Source organism: Alexandromys fortis, unplaced genomic scaffold, assembly GCF_014885135.2.
Source record: "Alexandromys fortis isolate MF-2015 unplaced genomic scaffold, M_Fortis_MF-2015_v1.1 scaffold_293, whole genome shotgun sequence".
NCBI lineage: Eukaryota > Metazoa > Chordata > Mammalia > Rodentia > Cricetidae > Alexandromys > Alexandromys fortis.
In genome coordinates this window covers 423,765-443,618 of record NW_026068177.1, presented here as the reverse complement: position 1 = coordinate 443,618, position 19,854 = coordinate 423,765, and the positions used below count along the sequence as shown (strand labels likewise).

The window sequence follows — 19,854 nt, the reverse complement described above, 5'->3', positions numbered from 1 at the left end:
TGTCTCCCCTGGCTCCTGTGTTTACTGGTAAAGCGCCCGCCACTGGTGTCTCCTTTGCGTTGTTATTGTGGGAATGAAACAGGAGATCCACACTTGGGTCTCGCTTCCTCAGAAATCAAGAGGCCCAGGAGGAAATGTGGGGTGTAAGGGTTTCCCATTGTGGGGTAACTCAGCATTAGGGCCCATGCTGGGGAAGCATACACAGCCAAGCTTGGTAGGGGGCAGGGGTTACCTTTAATGCTGTGTTTTGTGCCAAATCCCCCACAATGTCCTGTCCCTGAGTATCCCTGCCCACCCTCTCCCCACAGCAGGTTGGGCTCAGAGCTCCACCCCCTGGGGTACAAAGGAATAAATTAAGTGTCCTCCCCTCCCCCCTTCCCCAATAAATAGAGTGAGTATCCTGCCCAGGGCCTCCCCCACCTTGGGGCATGGTGGGCTGTGGCGGGGCCTGGGGCACTACATTCATGGCTGCCCAGGCGGGTGGTGGCAGGCAGGTCTCAGTGAGAGCCATAGGCCCCACACAAGGGCACTGTGTTGTCCAGGCTCTGGCCCTCCATGTCCATGTCCAGCAGTGTGGGCTGCACACTGGGGGGCCCAGGGCTCTCTGGAGTGTCTGGCCTGCTGGGAGGCGAGATGTTGAGTGTCCGGCCAAAGGAGACCAGTTTCCAGGGGTCCAGACGGGGGCGGCTGGCAGCTGGCCGGGGTCTTGGGGCAAAGGTGAGGGTGGTGGGACGGCCAGGGAACTCCAGGGGTCGGCGACGGTTGGGGAACAAGGCCTGAGGGTCGGGTAGTCGAGGGAAGTCAAGGGGGTCTCGAGGACCTAAGGAAAGAGGGTCACATGGGTGAGGGGTTGGGGAAAAGGGTGCCATTTCTAAGCCAACAACCCTCCTCGGAAAGTGGTGTTCCTGGCTTCTCTTGAAAATTCTCAGATCTTGCTCTGCCTGTTTCCTAGTAAGACCACAGCCATTAGGAGCCCTGCACTTGAACCTGAATAGGTCCCCACAGCTTCCAATGGCTCATTCATCTGGAAGATGGTCTTTTTGGGTCTTGGCGACAGGGTAGCCTGGAACTCTGTGTAGCAGAGAATGACCTTAAATGCCTCCCCAACCTTCTGCCTCGGCCCCCAGAGTGCTGGGGTTCTAGTGTTTGTGCAAACACCAGTTTTCTGTGGTGGTGGGAATCAAATCCTGCGTGTTAGGCAATCACTCAACCAAAGGAGCTACAGCCCCAGCCCAGTTTTCCCCTCTTTGGGACAGGGTCTCATGTAGCCAAGGCTGATCTCAAACTCTGTATGTAGACCAGGATGACCTGAGTGCTGGCTTCCCAGGAGAGTGCCACCAGCTCACGTGGTCATCTCTGAAGAGAGATCAGCACCTTGCTGGGGCAGAGACATTCAAATCTGACCACAGCGGCTGTAAAACAGAGGCCGCCACGGGCAGGGCAGAGTGAGTCCTGACCTGCCGTCATTTTGGCGAAAATAAGTAGACAAGATCGTGCCAATAGCTACCCCTGCTTCCAGTCGCCATCAAGTCCCCCGCCCGCCCTTGCAGGCATTATACTGTCACCTCCAATTGGTCCTGTCTCAGACATCCCGAGCCCCACCGTGCCTCCAGCAATGAGGGCAGGGGGCGCAGAGGCTTTTTCCTCCGTGCTCCAAAGGAGAAAGGGCAGTGGCCTGTGAAGGGTGGCTTGTACAGGCCTCACTCACCCTGGTTAGTGAGCTCCAGAGGTTCCCGTTGCCTCAGCGCCCCATCCGATGGGGTCCGCCTGTGTCCCCGGTTCACTGCGTGTGCGGCGGTGACGTGGGTGGGCGTGAGCGACTGGCGGGGATCCTTCTTGAAGCTTTCCAGCTCCACGTCCACAAGGGGATTGGTGCTGGGTGAGGACACCAGGGGAGAGGGCGGCGGGGAGGGTACGGTGGGCGCGGCCTCGTCGCTGTCGGACCTCAGCAAGGAGCGCGTAGAGTTGCAATCGGACACAGAGGACAGTGACACCAGGGTGGCCGAGGGCGCCAGGCCCAGGCCGGGAGCTGTGTCATCGCGGCGACTCCCGGGGCGCCCAGTCGGGCTTAGACCCCGAGGAAAGCGGCCAGGACGTGGGAAGAAGAGGCCGTCCAGCCAGCGCCGCTGTTCCTCGCCGTCCCCAGCACGCGCCTCGGCCACATCGGCGCCCAGGCCTACGGCGCCCAGCAGCGTGGCGCAACCCAGCAGTGCCAGGTCACAGCGCCTACGGGCTCCGTGTCCTGGCCGGGAGGGGGTCACAGCCGGCGGCTCCCATGGCGCCTGCGCGCGAGGAGAGGGCTCGGCGGGCAGAGGCACCTTGAGGTAGGACGGGGTGGAGTAGGGGGAAGGGGGCACGCTGTTGCCTTCATCTGCCTCCGCAAACTCTTCTGCAACCGGAGAGGTCCATCACTCGGCTGATCCCACCTTTCCTCACCTTCCCCCAGACCTGGTGGCAAGGACTTCCCCCAATGACCTCCAAAAGCAAGATTCCCAACTCTACAGATGCCACTAGACGTCACCCTCAAATCTCTCTCCCCAAAGCCATGCTTCTGAAAATGAGCGCCAACCCCCAGGCCAGGAGCTGCTGTTTCATCTTCTGGGTATGTCTGCCTAGGCCTGAGTGCTGTTCCCTCAGCCACGATTTCTCTTGTCCCCTCCACTCCCCGGAGCACCCACACTCTCTTACCCATCTCATTGAGGCTCGCAAAGCCTGGGGCCATGGGGGTGTGCTTGGGGGATTTGCCCAAGTTTGGGGCGCTTGAGGACCACTGCTTGCTTCCTTCCCCCAGGGCCTTGAGCCTGCAGGGGCACAGGGAGATGGCATCAGGGCATGGGTTAGGCAGGCACAGGGGCAGGCAGGCAGCTGTACACCCATACCTCTCCTCTCCTCCGGCCCGCTCCTTCTGCAGAGTGGAACTGGGGCCCCATGTCCTGCCCTTCTTCTTGCCCCCAACCAGTTCTTCCTTCTTTGGTGGCCCACTTCGGCTCCATGTTCCACTGCCACTGCTGCTGCCACAGTCCATGGGAGTCACTGGGCGGAGAGGAGTCACAAGTGAGTCATGAAGAAAGAGACCCCGGCCACCCTAGGGACCTTTCTGATGGCTACTCCTGCGGTAAATCTTTCCCTAATCTTCCACTGCTATTGGGGCCCCTCAAACCCAACACAGCAATTGGATTCTCCTTAAGACACCCCCCCCCCACTCCTGAGCCTGTGTCCTCACTCCCCTCCCAAGGCTTCAGCTTCATTCTAGCTGGTACAGCCCTGAGCTCTGGGGACTGCGGCTCTTTCCTCCATGCTCCTGAATTCACCCTGGTTCTACTATCTCCTAGTGTGTGGCTCCCCATTGGTCTACTCCAGGCCCAAACAGAACAAAGAGGCAGAGGGAGATTCTGCTTCCGGAACTTGACCTTGAGCTGCCCTCTCTGAGTCCCCTGACTTTGGATGTGGGTGTGGTGTAGAGCAGCCTGTTTCCTGTCCTTCCAGCTTGCAGGATGGATGCATGTGCCAGGGTCTATACCTCTGATCCAACCCTCTTAACTAGAGTCTACTGATGGAGTCTCTCTGGGGAACCCCAATACATTCTCCCTCTCTATTTTTGGTGCTGGGACAGCAAACAAGGTTTCATGATATGCTAAGTACAGGCTCTCCCCCTGAGCTGTACATAACTCCCAGCACCAATGTCTTATCGTCTACTCTGTTCCTAGAAAGGATGCTGTTTAGTGATGTATGTGTTAGCTGGTGCCCCGATGAGAACCAGGCATGCCAGCCATATACTCAGAGGGTTTTCTGACGCACTATGCCAGCCTTGTGTATACTCACAGCGGATGGCCCTCAAGCGGGGAATGATGCTGGGGCTGGCAGGAGGGCTGGCCCCATCGGATCCTTTCCTCTTGTCTAGGGTAGGAGAAGCCTGGACGGTGATCTTATGTTCAAATCCTGAAAGAAGAAAGAGGCGGTCCTAAGTGCATGGCATCCTCTGCAGGAACAGGAACTGACAGCAGGGGGCATGTGGCACTGGCTCTCAAAAGTCCCAGAGCAGCTGGAATTCTCTTGAAATGGAGATTCTTAGGCTCTCCCTGAATGAATAAACTTAGGGAGGCTCTAAATCTGACTTAACTAAGGATCCAGGCCTGAGTCCGCCAGGGCAGCAGTTAAATACTATGAGAGCATGGAGCACTTGGGGCACCCGAGGGAGTGGAATTTAATATCTACTTGTGACTAAGTTTAAGAAAGATAGTATATTTGGTTGCTGGAGGCACTGAAGCATGCTGGAAACAAACTGGGCAGGTGAGTCTACCTTCATCAACTTGTAACGTTTATAAAATATTAGTATAAATTTAAAAAATATACAAATATTTGCAGTGTCAGGGGAATATTTGCAAGCCCACGCCCTCTGCATGCCAGGCAAGTACCTAACCATTGAGCTATCTGCCCAGGCTCCCAGATCATTTGTGGGGGGCGGTGGTAGTGCTGGGGATGTAACCCCAGGCTCTGCACCTGTTAGTGCAAGTGCTCTACCACTGAGCCACACCCCCAACCCCTCTCAGAGCCCCTGGCCCAGCACCTGTTTTATTTCTGGATATGGTCTTGCTATGTAGCACAGACTGGCCCTGAACTCTCTCTCTATCCCAGGCTGGCTTCAAATTGATCATTTGCCTCTGCCTTCCCAGTGTTAGTATTATAGGTAGGCACCATCATGCCTGACCTGGAAACTTAACACCTAGGTCAAGATGTGCTATAAATATAAAACACACTGGATCTCAATGATTCAGTGTGAAAACAAGAAAGCAACATCTTATGGTTTTTTGTTTTGTTTTGTTTTTGATAAAGCTTATATGGCTATACTGGGCTGAATAAAACAGTGACTGTCCCATAGTTTCTTTGTATTGTGATTTGAGACAGGGTCATATGCAGCCTAAATTGATTTCAAATTTGTTATACTGAGAAGACAATCTTGAACTCCTAATCCTCCTGCCTCCACCATGCCTGGCTTCTTTTCAGCTTTTCAATGTGGCTGCTCAACGTTATGCCCATGACTATATCTCCACTGGCTGGTACTGTTATCGGCCATGCTGTGACTTTTAACCTCAGTCACGTGTGCCAGGTAGGGAATTAAGACTTTGTTTTCCTTTTGAGAATCTCAACCCTTAACCAGGATGGCCCAGTCTAGCCTTGAGCTTTTAGTGATTCTCCTGCCTCAGTCTCAGGATGGATGCTGGGATGACAAGTATGAGCCTCCACACCAGGCTTTTTGGGGTATGATACATTTGCAACAGAAAAAACTTGAAGGTACTGAGGGGTTAGCTCGATGGAAAAACAAACTTGCCTAGCATGTATGATACCCTGGCTCAGATAATTGTTCAAACAAATCAAGCAGCCCTCTATGGAGACAGAGCCCCCAGAAGGTTCTGGGGGGCGCTCAGGGGACCGGGTGGTACCGGAGGGCAGGCTGATGTGGCTGCTGCCTTCCCGCAGCTTGAGCAAGCGGCTGCGCTTGAAGTTGCCCTTGCGTTTGCGGACCCTGGGCTTCTCCTGGCTCAGTTGGCTCATGAGCAGATGCAGCTCGCGTTCTACGATGTCCATCTCTCGCTCTGCCAGCTCCTGCTCGCGTCTCCGCAGCTGCTCTTCCTGAAACCGCTGCTCCTGAGCGGCTCTCAGTAACTCCTCTTCTCTGCTCCGCAACTCCTGGAGGGAGGAGGGCGGGTCTAAGCTTCTGGGGCCGCCCGCCCGTGGTCCCGGGGCAGTTGGGTCTTGTGGGCACCAGGCTGGGGTTCACACTCCAGTTCATACTTAATTAGCTAAGGTGAGAGGCAGGGCAGGGGGCTGAGTTAGCGCCAAACCGGGGAGGAGGGCAGCATGCATCACCATGCCTGCTTTATGCTGTGCTGTGCCGGAATCCAGGGCTTTGAGCATGCCAGGCAAGTGCTCTACACCCCAGCTATACCACTACCGCCTTCACAGCTCTCTGGTTTGTTAAGTAAACTATCCTTCGGTAAACAAGCATCCACAAAAGCAAACAGAGGAAAACTTCAAATAGGCCCAAAACAGAGAACGGCACACCTATTCCCCATTAACTCACTTCAACCATCACCTACACCTGCCAAGTCTGTTCCTTTCTTTCACCCCCTGAATGTTTGCTATCATACTTAAAGCCAATCCCAGACAGCATGCCGAATCACCTGTAAGTACTTCAGTACAGGCGGCCTTTTTCTTATTAGTCCACCAACAGGAAACTGTCTTAACATGCAAAACACCCTGCATGGACCCAAAAGGGGTGAGGGGTTTCAGGGAGCCTGGATTCCGAGCTGCCCAAGGCATCAGAGCCGGGATCCTGCTGCACCCCACCCTTGTCTCCTGCCTTCACCTTCTCCTTGGTCCGAAGGTCATCGAACATGTGCTGAATCTCTAGCTTCCAGTCTTCCTGAAGCGAGTGGAAGGACTCCAGTGGCATCTGGAACAGGGCCGACTGTTCGATGACCTCCAGCTGCTTCAGGATGCTGCCAAAATCCGGTCGCCCATGAGGGTCTGGGTCCCAGCATTCTGGGGTGGGAAGGAAGTGGGATGAGGGTCAGCATCCACGCTCAGGGCAAGGCAAGACTTAGCTAAGTTCCTGTTAACATGCCACGGGAGACAATGGGGAGAACCCCGGATCCCTCGGAGGGATCCAGGGTCAGACAGGAACCCCAGTGTCCCATGCCCTCAGGTGCTCACATGGGTCTGGGAGCCATGGAAGCAATGATGGGGATGACATTCATAGGACCCCTGGGTTCCAGAGCCTTCTCCCCCATTCCTGGGCCCACTGGAATGCAAGGATGGTATAAAGGGGAGAGGTGTGGCCCATGGGACCCTGTCCCCAAAGCTGAGCCTACCCTCTCCACAGGGCCCTGGCTCACCCTCCAGTAGGCGGGCAAAGGGCTCGGGGCACGTGGAGGGGATGGGTAGCGTCAGCTTGTTCATAGCCACACCGTAAGCCACGGCCAAGGCGTCGATTTCTCGGTAGGGGACCTCCCCGGTCAGCAGCTCCCAGAGCAGCACCCCGAAGCTGCAGGCAGGGAGAGGGAGGGTGATGCCGCAGGCCACCCCAGTCTTCACCTGTACTCCAGCCCTCCCTTACTCCTACTTCCTGCCTATCTGCGAGGCCACAAGAGCATAACTGACCTCCACAGGTTTATTCTTCAGAAGGCAGACAGGCTGTCTCCCAATGTTTTCTGACTACTTTCTGGCCCCTACTCAAAACTAGAGTGGGACCCCGAAGTCAACTGGGAAATCCTGCCTATTTTAACTTATTTATTTTTATTTTTACAGACTCCCTCTAGTTCTAGCTGGCCTGGAACTTACTATGTCAACCAGCCTGGCCTCAAACTCAGAGATCCACTTGCCTCCGCCTCCCAAACACTGGGATTAAAGGGAGCAACACTGTACCCAGAGCCATATTTTAATGAAGTCATCATTTATTTCTCTTAAAAACCTGCTTTATTGGTACTGGAGAGATGGCTCAGTGGTTAAGATCACTGCCTGCTCTTCCAAAAGTTCTGAGTTCAATTCCCAGCAACCACATGGTGGCTCACAACCATCTGTAATGCGATCTGGTGCCCTCTTCTGGCCTGCAGGCATAATACTGAGAATACTTAGAATACTGTATACATAATAAATAAATCTTTAAAAAAAAACTGCTTTATTGTGGACGCGGGGGGGGGGGGGGAAGGTTCACATATGGAGGTCAGAGCACAACTTGCGGGAGTTGGTTCTCTCCCACCATGTGGGTCCCAGGGATCTAACTCAGGCTGTCAACCTTGGTGGCAAACATCTACCCACTGAGCAATCTTGTAGAGGCTAAAATCAGATCTTAAAAACTGCTGAGGATTCAATCTAGGACCTCATGCATACTAGGCGAGCACTCAGGCACAGCCCAGCATCTGCCGCAGCAGCAGCTGCAGTCTCCTCTTCCTCCCCTTCCAATGCAACTTAGTCTCACCATAGCCAAGGCCGACCTGGAGCTCACTGTATGTCCATGATGACCCTGAACTTCAAGTCTTCTGCCTCGTGAGGACTGTAATTACAGATGTATGCCACCATGCTAGGAAGCACACATCCTATGCACTGACCTTTGTTGACCCTTGTAGTGTTGTCTCTAAACAGCCAGGCTCTTCCAAACCTCTGACCACTGCATACGCTGTCCCTTTTGTCAAGAACACTCTTCCCTTTCTGCATTTTAACTTTGTCCTTCAAGTCTCTGCTGAGGTTGCCCCCTCTGCCAGAAAGCCTTCCTTGACCCTTACCTGTCAACACAAGGTAGGACGATTCCAGACTCACCCCACTGTGCTAGGCAGGCTTAGTCATCCTTACAATAAAGCTTCAAGGCAGAAGGCACTGACAGGATCCCATCTTGCCATCCTCAATGGCAAAGGGCACCCCCTTTCCTCTCCTTTCTGGCTGGGATGTGGGTACAAAGTCTGGAGCTCAAGCAGCCATCTGGACCACGATGCCTACCATCCCCGTGTGGAAGCTGACAAGGTAGGTTTTGATTGCTACTTGGACCGAGGAGTGCTACTGATACCTGGTGGCTGGGACACATGAGCACCTGGTGTCCTGACCTGTGACACTACTACCTTATTCAGGAACACAGCCAGAAGGAGCCTGTGAGGCTGGGGCACCTTATCACCAGGGCATCCCAAAGATTCGGCCACACATACAAAGGTGGCTACACCTTCACCAAACAGTGGCTGTGCCAGAGAACCAGTGGGAACTCCTGTCTGACTTGGCTCTGCTCCAAAACATTACGTTGTGGTTTGAACAACTTGCAACCTGACTAGTGACTGACAGTCAATGGAGACACCAGGATGTGACTCCAATGAGACCATGTATTCATATCTGTCACAGTGGCTAGTGTTCATTGCACCGAAGAGCAGGACCCAGGGTGTCCCTCAGCCACAGGTTCCTCCTCAGCCCTTCCTGCTCTGCTGCAGTTCCACGTTCTAGAACACTCTCAGCTCAGCACCTGCTCCTTGCCCTTTAGAACTCAGTTCACCATAGTGGTCCTGAGACAAAGAGGCACCTCCTGGTTCACCCCTGCATCTTCACACACAAATACTTTCCTGACCTCCTGGTTCACCCCTGCATCTTCACACACAAATACTTTCCTGACCTCCCGGTTCACCCCTGCATCTTCACACACAAATACTTTCCTGACCTTTACAATTATTTCACAATTTTCTAGTCTTTTTTTTCCCCCCAAAAGGCAAGGTCTATGTATCCCTGGTTGGCCTGGAACAGGCTCTGTGTACACCAGGCTGGTCAAAACTTACAGAGATCCACCCACCTGCCTCTGTAGCCTGATGCTAGGATTAACGGTGTGCATCACTAGATATAGCAATTCTTTAACGTTGGTTTTGTGTTGAGTGTGTGCCTGCTCATGTATGGGTGTGTATGCAAATGTGTGTGCATATGGAGGCTGGGTAAATCTCAGCTGTCATTCTCAGTAGCTACCTACCCACCTGGGTTTTTTTTGTTTGTTTTGCTGTTTTTGAAACAGAGTCTCTCTTTGTAGCCCTGGCTGTCATGGAACTCACTCTGTAGACCAGGCTGGCTTTGAACTCACAGAGATCTGCCTTCCTCTGCCTCCCGAGTGCTGGAATTAAAGGCGTGCACCACCATGAGACAGGGTCTCTCACTGAGACCTGCAGCTGGTGGATTAGGTTAGACTGTAAGCCCTAGGGATCCCTGTCTGTCTCCTCAATGTTGCTGGGATTACCAGCTTTTATGTGGGTGGGTGCTGGGGGTTAAACTCAGGCTGTCACGCTTGTATGGAGAACATTATTACTGACTGAACTGTCTCCTTAGTGCCCCCCATTTTACAATTCTCTTAATTTCTTGTTACTAACCCTGAGGGTTGTGTTACTGAGAATTGAACTCAAGGCATTGCAGCAAGCTGTGCAAGTATGCTCTCACTGAGCCACATCCCAACCCCTCACTGGGGGATTCTAGGCAGGGGCTCTACCACTGAGCCACACCCCACCCCTCACTGGGAGATTCTAGACAGGGGCTGTACCACTGAGCCACGCTTTTAGCCTTTCATTGTGAATTTTAGGAGCGCTATCACTGAGTCTTGCTCTCAGCCCATCACTAGAGGATTCCAGCTTGTGATCTACTATTGAACTACATCCACTAACCTCTTTTTATTTTGATTTTGAAACAAGCTCTCACTAGGTTTGCCCAAGCAGGCATTGAACTTGCACTCCTCCTGCCTCAGCCTCCTGAGTAGATGAGATAATAGACCTATGCTACCAGGTGGGGTTCTTTTTGTTTGCTGACTGTTGTATCCCCAGACAGCTGTGTAGCTAGGATGAATGGCTGCACCAGGGCCTCCACTACCCAATTCAAGAGCTGTGTGGTGGATGGTGTTTAAGGAGCCCTTTAGTGATAACATCTATTTCTTCTGAAATCTTGTTTGTTTGCTTTTGTTTCTTGTTTTTTTGAGGCAGGGTTTCTCTATGTAATAGTCCTGGCTGGCCCTGAACTCACTTTTGTAGACCAGGTTGGCCTAGAACTCACTGAGATCCGCCTGCCCCTGCCTCCCAAGTGCTGGGATTAAAGGTGTACACCACCACCGTCCAGCTTCTGAAATCTTTTATTCAGATTCAAATCCTTCCTCAGAACCTGCCTCAGCCACAGGAATACTTAAGGGCTTGGCCACTGGTCTCCCACAGATGTCCCCCACCAGTTCTTCCTCCCCCTCCCTGAGGACACCTGCCAGCCTCTCAGCACCTCCAGACGTCGCTGCTTTTGGAGAAGAGGGAGAGGCGGATAACCTCGGGAGCCATCCAGGCGTAGGTCCCCGCGGCACTCATTTTGGTCGTCTTGTGCCATTCTCGGGCAAGGCCGAAGTCTGTGATCTTGAGCACCGTGTCAGCGAGGTTATGGTTCTCAATGGCCTCCAGGATAAGGACTGCGGGTGGAAGAAGGGTGAGTCACCAAGACCTGCCAGGCTGCAGGTGTCCCGGTCCTCTGTCTTCCTCTTTCCCTTCAATAGCTTCTGGGTCTCCACTTGGCACAGCTCTTTCCTGCCATGGACACCAGAAGTGCCTCATCGTTTCTAACCCCCAGGCTTCCTGCGGGCGGCCTCCTGCAGCCAGTGAGTGCTACCTTCTCATACAGTCATGTGTCTACTTTCTTCAGTAACCAGGCTGACGGTATCGCCCTATGCTTATGCTTTAACTCTAGGATATTCATACTACTTACGCTAGCCAAGAGAAAGCGGAGGGGGGTGGAGATAGCTCAGCCCTTAAGAGTGTGCACTACCTGCACGCATACATACACATATTCTCTCTCTCTTCCCCCCATCTCTCCTCCCCCACACTTTTAAAGGAAAAGGCAGACACAGTTGGGCATGGTGGCACATGCCTATAATCCCAGAACTTGGGAGCCTGAGGCAGGAAGATAATACATTAGAGGCAAATCTGGACTATATAGCAAGACTTTGTTTCAAAATACCAGCAGAATGAAATGAACACAACAGACCAGATCCAGGCATAGCCTGCAAGAGACCTCTGGTACAATCTTGGCCTCTAGAACTTCTGCCACCACCATGATAACATGCTTTAAGTACCCCGCTGGTCCAAAGGAGATGGGAAACTTATGAGTAGAATCCTACCCAAGGCCTGCTAAATCATTTTGCTCCCTGTCTAGCTATAAGAACACGGACAGTAACAAGCAGCTGCTTTTACACACTTGAGTTTTGGGTGTGGTTTGTTATGCAGCATCACTGTGATCAAGACTGACTGATACAACCAAGCATACATAATAGTTCTAGCTAACTGGAGGCAGTGGGTCATCTAACAGTCATGATAGCTGTGGCCAGTGTCTACACTGAGACTAAATCCTTTCTAAGAATAGACTCATAACTCTTTTTCTAAATTGTGCATTGGTGTTTTGTCTGTATGAGGGTGTTGGGTACCCTGGAACTAGAGTTACAGACACTTTTTTTTTTTTTAAGACAGGGTTTCTCTGTAGCTTTGGAGCCTGTCCTAGAACTAGCTCTTGTAGACCAGGCTGGCCTCGAACTCAAGAGATCCACCTGCCTCTGCCTCCCAAGTGCTGGGATTAAAGGCGTGCACCACCACCACCCGGCTGAGTTACAGACACTTGTGAGCCACAAAGTGGGTGCTGGGAATTGAACCTGGGTCCTCCGCAAGAACAGTCAGTGCTCTTAAATTCTGAGTCATCCCTCCAGCCCCTCTTAGCTCATTTTTACTGCCAAGGGAACCAAATCTTAGAGAAGTTACTTGACCAACAGCATAGACTCTCTAGACAACTCAACAAAGACTTGAACTAGCTTTGCCATTCGTGCCCCATGCCTCAATGCTGAGACAGCTTATGCTTTTTGTGTTTGTGCCTGTGTGAGTCATGGGTGTTAAACCCAAGGCCTCGTGCACGAGACAAGCACTTTAAGACCATGCTACGGCCTCAGCTTGATATATTTTTAAAAAAACCTCTTAATGTATACACTTGCATACATGTGTATAGGTCCAACATGTGCATGCCTGGTGCTCAAAGAGCCCCCAAGAGAGTGTAGAGCCCCTGGGTCTGGAGTCACAGATGTTGTGAGGCACCATGTGGGTGCTGGGAACTGAAGCCATGGAACCAGGTCTTCTGCAAGAGAAGCTTCTGTTTTAAACTTAACCATGAGCTGCCTCTGCAGCCTCTAGCCTGGGTTTTGCTGTTGTGAGAGGTCTCACTACGGCCCAGCCGGGCCTCAGATCTGCAGCAGTCTGCATGTTGCAGCCTCCCAAGCACCGGGGTTCTAGTCCAGTCCCTGGCTCTGCCAGTTTTACTATTTCTTCACTGAGGCACACTCTTCTCACCTCCCATTTGCCCTGCTTTCCTGATCTTTCTTTGTAAACATGAGTTCTTTTCGCTCAGTCATCCCCGCCCCATGTTTGTCTTTCCCGACCATCAATTCGAAAGATCACCGTCTTACTCTGAATTTGTCGCAATTCCCTGGGAGCTGCTGTTACTTTCTGAAAATCTGGTATCTATCATCTTTTTTCCTCTCTCTCTTCCTATCCTTCTTCTACCTATGGGCCCTGTACATATATGTGTGTGTCTCTATCATGTCCATATCTATAGGTGGATTGATAGTCAATCAATCAATCAATCAGCTATTCTTGTTTACTAGAATAAAAATCTCACTTTGGGAAGGGGCAGGATTTTCCTCCTCTTCTTTTTTTATCTGAGACAGTGCCATTAGGTAGTCCTGGCTGTCCTGGAACTCACTCTGTAGACCAGGCTGGCCTTGAACTAACAGAGATCTGCCTGCCTCTGTCTCCCAAGTACTGGGATTAAAGTCTTACAATATTATGCTTGGCTCTTCTTTTCCTTTATTAAAAAAATACCTTTCTCCATCTATTTTGTGTGTATAGGTTGTTCCATCCATGTTCCTAGGGATTAAACTCAAGTTGCCAGGATTGGCAAGTGCCTTTGCCTGGCTGGCCATTATGCTGGTTACTTCTCATTATGTAGCTCAGACTGGTCTCAAACTTATGGTAATCCTCTTGCCTCAATCTTTTTTTTTTTTTAGATTTATTTATTAAGCATACAATGTACTGCTGGCAAGGAGGTTGTGAGCCATCATGTGGTTGCTGGGAGTTGAACTCGGGACCTCTGGAAGAGCAGCCAGTGCTCTTACCCTCTGAGCCATCTCTCCTGCCTCAATCTTCTAATGCTGGGATTACAGGCATGTGCCACTATACCCAGATGCCCCTAGTCTCTTCTATAATCTTAGAGCCAAGGATAAAACACAGTAGATGATTAAGAATATCTAAACTAAGTTGGGCTTGGTAGTACACACCTATAACTCCAGTACTTGGGAGGTGGAGGTAGCAGGTTTGCAAGTTCAAAGCCAGCCTAGGCTACGTAGCAATACCCCATCTCAAAAACCAAACCAACCACCAGAACTAAAACAAACAGGCCATCAAGATGGCTGAGCCAGTAAAGGTAGTTGCCATCAAGATTGATGACCTGAGTTCCATCCCCAGAGCCCTCATGGTGGAAGAAGTGACTCCTGCAAGCTGTGCTCTCCTCCACACGTGCATGGTGATAAATAAAGCAATTCAAACAAATGAATGAATTATTGAAGCAATGGACAAATAACATCAGATGAGGGACTTCTTGGGAAAGGCTATAGGGACACTGTTGCAGGAGCCCATATCCTTTATTGTCCTAGAAGAAGCCCTGGTCTTGGGAGCCCAGCCACCTTGTCCAGGTTGTATTAGAGGTGGTACCATGGATCCTCTTGGTGAAGAAGGGCCAAGGATCCACAGCTTGTAACAAGAGCATACCAGAGGCCCTGCTGCCACTCCCCCAGCATTTTAGAAGCACCAGAATGTGGGCATCCACGCAGGAAGGGACCACCTGCATCTATTTTGCTGAGTCTCCCAGACTGGGCAGAGGCCAGAGAAAGTCATGGGTGCATGGTCACTCTCTCTGTGTAATGTATGAGTGCCAGGCACAGAAGACGAGGACCACTCAGTCCTCTCTCCTAGGGGCTTGGCTGAAGCTGGTGACACGGCAACAACCTTACAAAACCAGCTGAGTGGGTTCACACATGAAAATATAAGCCGACAGGTAAAAAGGAATTGCCAAAGGGTGAGCACTGTAGGCAAAGGGGGGATCCCCACACTCCTGGCTTAAGTATGACCCACTGGAGGGCAGGGAACACACTGGCCTCGTTTGCCGTACAATCCTCTTGCACATGATCTAGCCTTGTATATACCAAATACAATAAGGAGACCATTGATTTAAAAAATAAAGATAGATGAAGGGGCATGACATGAGGCTCAGCAAGGACGGGAGCGCTAGGGAGGAGTGTCTAGCACCCAGCACACCAGAATGGTCTAGAATGAATGAAAGTACTGTGTCATCTATGAGAACTCTCTGGGAAAGAAACCATGATGTCTTGGTGCTTGAAGAGGGCCTAACATACTAGTGACTCCATTAATATTTGCTGATGCCTTGAGACGCTTTCTGGTCTCAATATGATTTCTAGGGACCCTTGTCTATTTGGCCCACTGTTGATTCAACCAACCAATCAGTTTTGTAGAACCCATTGATTGGCAGGGCAGCTTTTATATCAGCCACACTCTTCCCATCCCATTTGCTGTTGCGGTTTGCTTTGGAGAAGCAGCAGCATTTCAACAGTGGTGTTCAGGTGAGGTGACTTGCCCCACTCCATCCCCATCTCCAGGGGACACAAGGCAGTGTCTGGAGACACAGACCTCTTGTGGGGGGAGGCCGAAGATGCCACTAAACAACCTAAAATGCACAGGACACTCCTCCCACCAATGAAAAGATCACAAATGTTAGTAGAGACAGGCTTGCAAAACCCTGGCTCCAACTAAGCTAGATTCTGTTTATTTCTGCCTGGTAGACTCTGGTGCCATGATCAGGTGGTGGGTATCATGAGGACAGGCTCTGCAAGTGGCAGCAAACACAGGGATTGTCATAGTTCACAGATACACAGCCATTGGCCCACTGCAACTACAGCCTGAAAGACTGTCTATTTTTTCAACCATTCAAAGCCTCCTTTTTCTTCTTAATAGGGACAAAGCCTCCCTCACCTGGCCCTGACAGTCTATTGCCGCCCCTACTTGCCCCATGCACAGTGCCATCTGGTGTCCCTTGTCGTTTCCAACCACCTGGGCTTGGCCTCACAAGGTTCAGCCGAAGAGTTTTGAGAGAGAGGATAGCACTTACTGTTGATGGACTTGAGGTCCCGGTGAATGATGGGCACTGGGGCATCATTGTGTAGATAGTTCATGCCCCGAGCCACCTGCACGGCCCAGTTGACCAGCACATGAGGAGGCACCCGGCGACCTGCCAGCACCCTGCTCAATGCACCTCCCCGAGCATACTCCATCACTAGGCAGAGGTTTGGGGGGCTGAGGCAGGCGCCCCTCAGGGCAATGATGTTGGGGTGCTGAAGGGCTCCAAAGAGCCGGGCCTCCTGGCGCACCTGCTCCGCTGTCACTGCCGGGTCCCGCTCAGGGTCCAGCCGGGCGGCCTTGACCGCTACTTCCTCGCCGCGCCACAGGGCACGATAGACCTTGCCAAAGCCCCCCACACCGATGATCTCCTCCAGCTGCAGCTCGTGGAAGGGGATCTCTTGGGGCAGCTGGAGGCCTGTGGGTGCTGCGGGTGCGGCGGGGGCCACGTAGTTGCTGGGGAAGACGCCCACACGGCCGCTAGGCAGCTGCCCTGTCCACCAGCCCTCATCTCCAGACACCGCACAGTCCTGGGAAAGCACCTGGACGCGGTCGCCTCTCCGCAGGGTCAGCTCCTCGTCGCCCACCGCCTCGTAGTCGAAGACGGCGGTCCACACCGGCCCCGCGGGGGTCGCGCCCCACTCTCTGGCCGCCGCCCCCTCGTCCTCCTCCATGGGGGAGGGGCCGGGGGCTGCGGGAGGCCGCTTCACGCAGGCTGCCCGCGGGATGCTGAGCGCGGGGCGGAGAGGCCGGGGTGGGAGGCAATCCCTGCGGACCCCCGGGGGCTCCTGGGGACCATGGCTGGGGAAGGACCTCCGCTGGAACCGGGAGTGGGGGAAAAGCACTGAAATAAAAACCCAAAACCCTTTTTCAAAGGACAGGTCCGTCCCCTCGGATTCGGCTGTGCAGAGAGGCGACAGGTTCACCTGTCACCACAGATGTCAGGGCGCAAGGAGGGCCGGGTTGAGCGGGGCCCGCCGGCGGAGGCCGAGGCCGAGGGCAGCAAACGGCCGCCCCTCCCCGCGCCTCTCACCCCGCGCAGCTCCACCGGCGGCCCCCGGCTCCGCATCCCCAGCCACGACCGCAGGGCCGGGCGGGGATGGCGGCACCCCGGGGGCGGCCGCCCCGGGATGGGGTGGCGCGCCCCTCGGCCTCCTCACGCGAGGAACGGTCGGGTGGCCCCCATCTTCCTCAGCCGGCTCCCGGTCGGCCCCCAAAGTCCCTCTCCCCCCACACACCCCCGGGGGCTCTTGGCGGTGTCCAGTGACGTGTCGCGGCCGCCGACGCAATGCCGCCTGGGAGATGTAGTTCCAGACTGCGAGGTTTTGGGTTCGTCCCAGGCCACACAGTCCCGCGGCCTTAGACCCTAACTCCTACCGGGAAGAAGGCACCATCGCTTCCCACAGACCCTGCAGGAGCCCGGCTCAGTTTGCTGTTGACGTTAACTGACACGTTTAACCAAAAGAAACACAGGAGCTGAATGAATGAGATTACGGCCCGGAACTCCTAAAGCGGTTCGGTCAAGATTCTCGGGATAGTCTCTTGAGGTCCTAACTGGAAATGCATGCTGGGAAATGTAGTCCGATGTTGGAACATTACGCTGCACGAAATCTCAGGCTTCAGGGAGCTTGAGGAGCAAGTTAGGGCGCCAGGCTTGTCTGGTACCTCTGTGGGCAAGGTTAGGCTGGCCGGCGAAGTATACTGTCCCGGAGATTTCACAGCCACTTCTGCTTGCCTCGCTAGCTCTTGGATCTCCTGCTTCTACAGTCAGAACTTGTCCATACTCCCGCCTCCTATAATGGGGGGTTGCGCCATTATATGGGGGATTTGGAGGGTTGCGCCAAAGGTTTTACTCAAATGATGTCACTAAATTTCCGCGAAGAGCCTCGTTTACAGGTGACCCAGAGAAATGAAGTGACTTGTTCAAGATTGCTAAATTATGAATGGCAAGACAAGAATCAAACGTAGTTTAAAAAACAAACAACCCCCCACCCCAGCAAACCAACTGGGCCTCTAATTTTATGTTTAAATTGTGTGTGTGTGTGTGTGTGTGTGTGTGTGTGTGTGTGTACATGTCTGTGCCCAAAAAGGGCATCGGATCTACTAGACCCAGTCCCAGGCAATTGTGAATCCCTCCACTTGGGTGCTGGGAACCCAAATTCATGTTCAAATTAAAGGTGTGTGCCACCATTGCCCAGCCCAAGGCATTTTATAAAACCACTGGGTCCTCCCATCTTATCTTGCCTAGGTATTTGACACTGAGCCGGCCATTTAAGAAAGGATGTAACCCTGGCAGGAAGCCCATTTTTGCTTTCTTTACCTGCCTGTATATTTTTCTAACTTTCCCTTAGCACCGTGTTTTTAAAATGCCACTTTTCCTCGTATAGAACTCACAGAGTGGCATGGCAGGTCAGTGGCTTGGTCAAGAACCATAAACATAACCGGGTGGTGGCGGCGCACACTTTTAGTCTCAGCACTCAGGAGGCAGAGGCATGTGGATCTCTCTGAGTTCGAGGCCAGCCTGATCTACAAAGTGAGTTCCAGGACAGTCAGAGCTGTTTGTTACACAGAGAAACCCTGAATGCTTGTTAGCTGTTGAGATGGCTAAGCCAGAGTCTGAGCCCAGAGCCCACGTGGTGGGAAGATAGAAATGACTCCTAAAGCTTGTCCTTTTACCTCCACGTGTGCCTTTTGGTTGACATTGAATACACAGACACATGCATGCATGTGCATGTGCACATATACGTACACTCACACACATGCACACAATACACACTTGTGCCCGTGTGTGTGCATATACACACACAGATTTTTTTTTTTTTTTTAGACAGGGTCTCTCTGTAGCCCTGGCTGTCCAGGAAATTGTTGTGTAGGCCAGGCTGGCTTCAAGAGATCTGCCTGTTTCTGTTTTCTGAGTGTGGGAATTGAAGGCTTGGTTCCCATGCCCAGTTACAAATCTTTTGTTACTAAGACTGGCCCTTTAACTATACGATGCTTTAAGATATTAACTTCTTAGTGAAAATTGCACAGTCACCAACATGCTCGGGTTCACCGTTCACTGTTAGTCTGTTGAATAACCCCACAGGGTGATTCAATGTCAATGAACCGAGTGAGTGGTGGGAACAGGCTGTCTCCAAGCAGGGACCTGGCTTTGAGGGAGGAAAGGAACTTAGCTTGGATTTAGGTCTTAGTGGATTCTTTCATGGGAATGGGGTGGATAGGGGTGAAATTTGTCAATTTTTATAGAAATCTTTGACTCTATCACTGAGCCAACTCTCAATCCCTCTCTGGTGGGTTCTAGACAAGTGTTTTATTGCAGATCCACGCCCCCAGCCCCTCACTGGGGGATCCTAGGCAGAGGCTCTACCACTGAACTCCATCCCAGACTTCATTTGTTTATTATGCTCTATTTCAGTGAATCCCCAGCTGAGGGATTTAATACAGTTTTCATGTGTGGTGACCCCCCAACCATAAAATTATTTTTGTTTCCACTCCATAGCTGTAGTTTTGCTGCTGCTATGATATGTAATGTAAAAATTTTTAGAGATAGAGATTTGCCAAAGGGGTTATGACCTACAGGTTGCAAACAGTGCACTGCTCTATCCCTAATTTGCTAAGGATTCTTTTTTTTTTTTTTGCTTTATGGAAAATTTATTGCAATATTCCAAAATCACATCACTTTTTCTTTTCCACATCCTACTCTGCAGCTTCCTTTGCCCTCTTTGCTCGGATGCCAAAGAGCCGGGCATTGGCCCGGGCCATGCGAAGACTGGCAAAAGCCTTGAAGTTCTTCTCTTCTTCTGTGATGACTCTGGCTTTCTCCTTTTTATAAACATTCCGGATGGGCATCACAGGTCCTGTTAGCTGAGTGGCCAATTTAAGTTCTTCAGCCGAACGATCTCCCTTCTTTGGAGTGGAAGGCTTCCTGGGGAGGAGGATGAGCTTGGAGCGGTACTCCTTCAGGCGCTGCACGTTGGCCTGCAGGGACTCGGTGGACTTGTTTTTCGCCTCCTTGAGTCCACGGAGGTGCCAATGGTGCGAGCCACTTTCTTATGGATACCAGCCACCCCGAGTTCTTCCAGGCTGAAGCCCC

General features: G+C 52.3%; 1 protein-coding gene, 1 long non-coding RNA gene and 1 pseudogene across 3 annotated transcripts; 1 reads left to right on the top strand and 2 right to left on the bottom strand.

The window, feature by feature from the left end:
• Positions 1–215: 215 nt before the first annotated feature.
• Map3k10 (mitogen-activated protein kinase kinase kinase 10) lies at positions 216–16,443 on the bottom strand. Of its 2 annotated transcripts, XM_050129026.1 has the most exons (11): positions 15,754–16,443; positions 10,768–10,948; positions 6,897–7,045; positions 6,368–6,543; positions 6,183–6,258; positions 5,524–5,688; positions 3,823–3,939; positions 2,880–3,033; positions 2,689–2,801; positions 1,709–2,389; positions 216–820 (listed from the first exon to the last, which is right to left on the bottom strand). In XM_050129026.1, the coding sequence occupies exons 1-11, from the start codon at positions 16,433–16,435 to the stop codon at positions 498–500; spliced, it is 2,817 nt and encodes a 938-aa protein (XP_049984983.1). In that variant the 5' UTR covers positions 16,436–16,443; the 3' UTR covers positions 216–497. The 2 variants fall into 2 exon arrangements, with proteins under 2 accessions (XP_049984983.1, XP_049984982.1); XM_050129025.1 differs by lacking the exon at positions 6,183–6,258 and having other exon boundaries at positions 5,442–5,688.
• LOC126492542 (uncharacterized) lies at positions 2,389–5,429 on the top strand. Its single transcript, XR_007589634.1, has 3 exons — positions 2,389–2,602; positions 2,960–3,115; positions 3,902–5,429. It is a non-coding gene; the product is annotated as an uncharacterized lncRNA (long non-coding RNA).
• A 2,993-nt stretch (positions 16,444–19,436) lies between the features above and the next one.
• On the bottom strand, positions 19,437–19,852 carry LOC126492554 (60S ribosomal protein L13-like; annotated as a pseudogene).
• Positions 19,853–19,854: the final 2 nt, after the last annotated feature.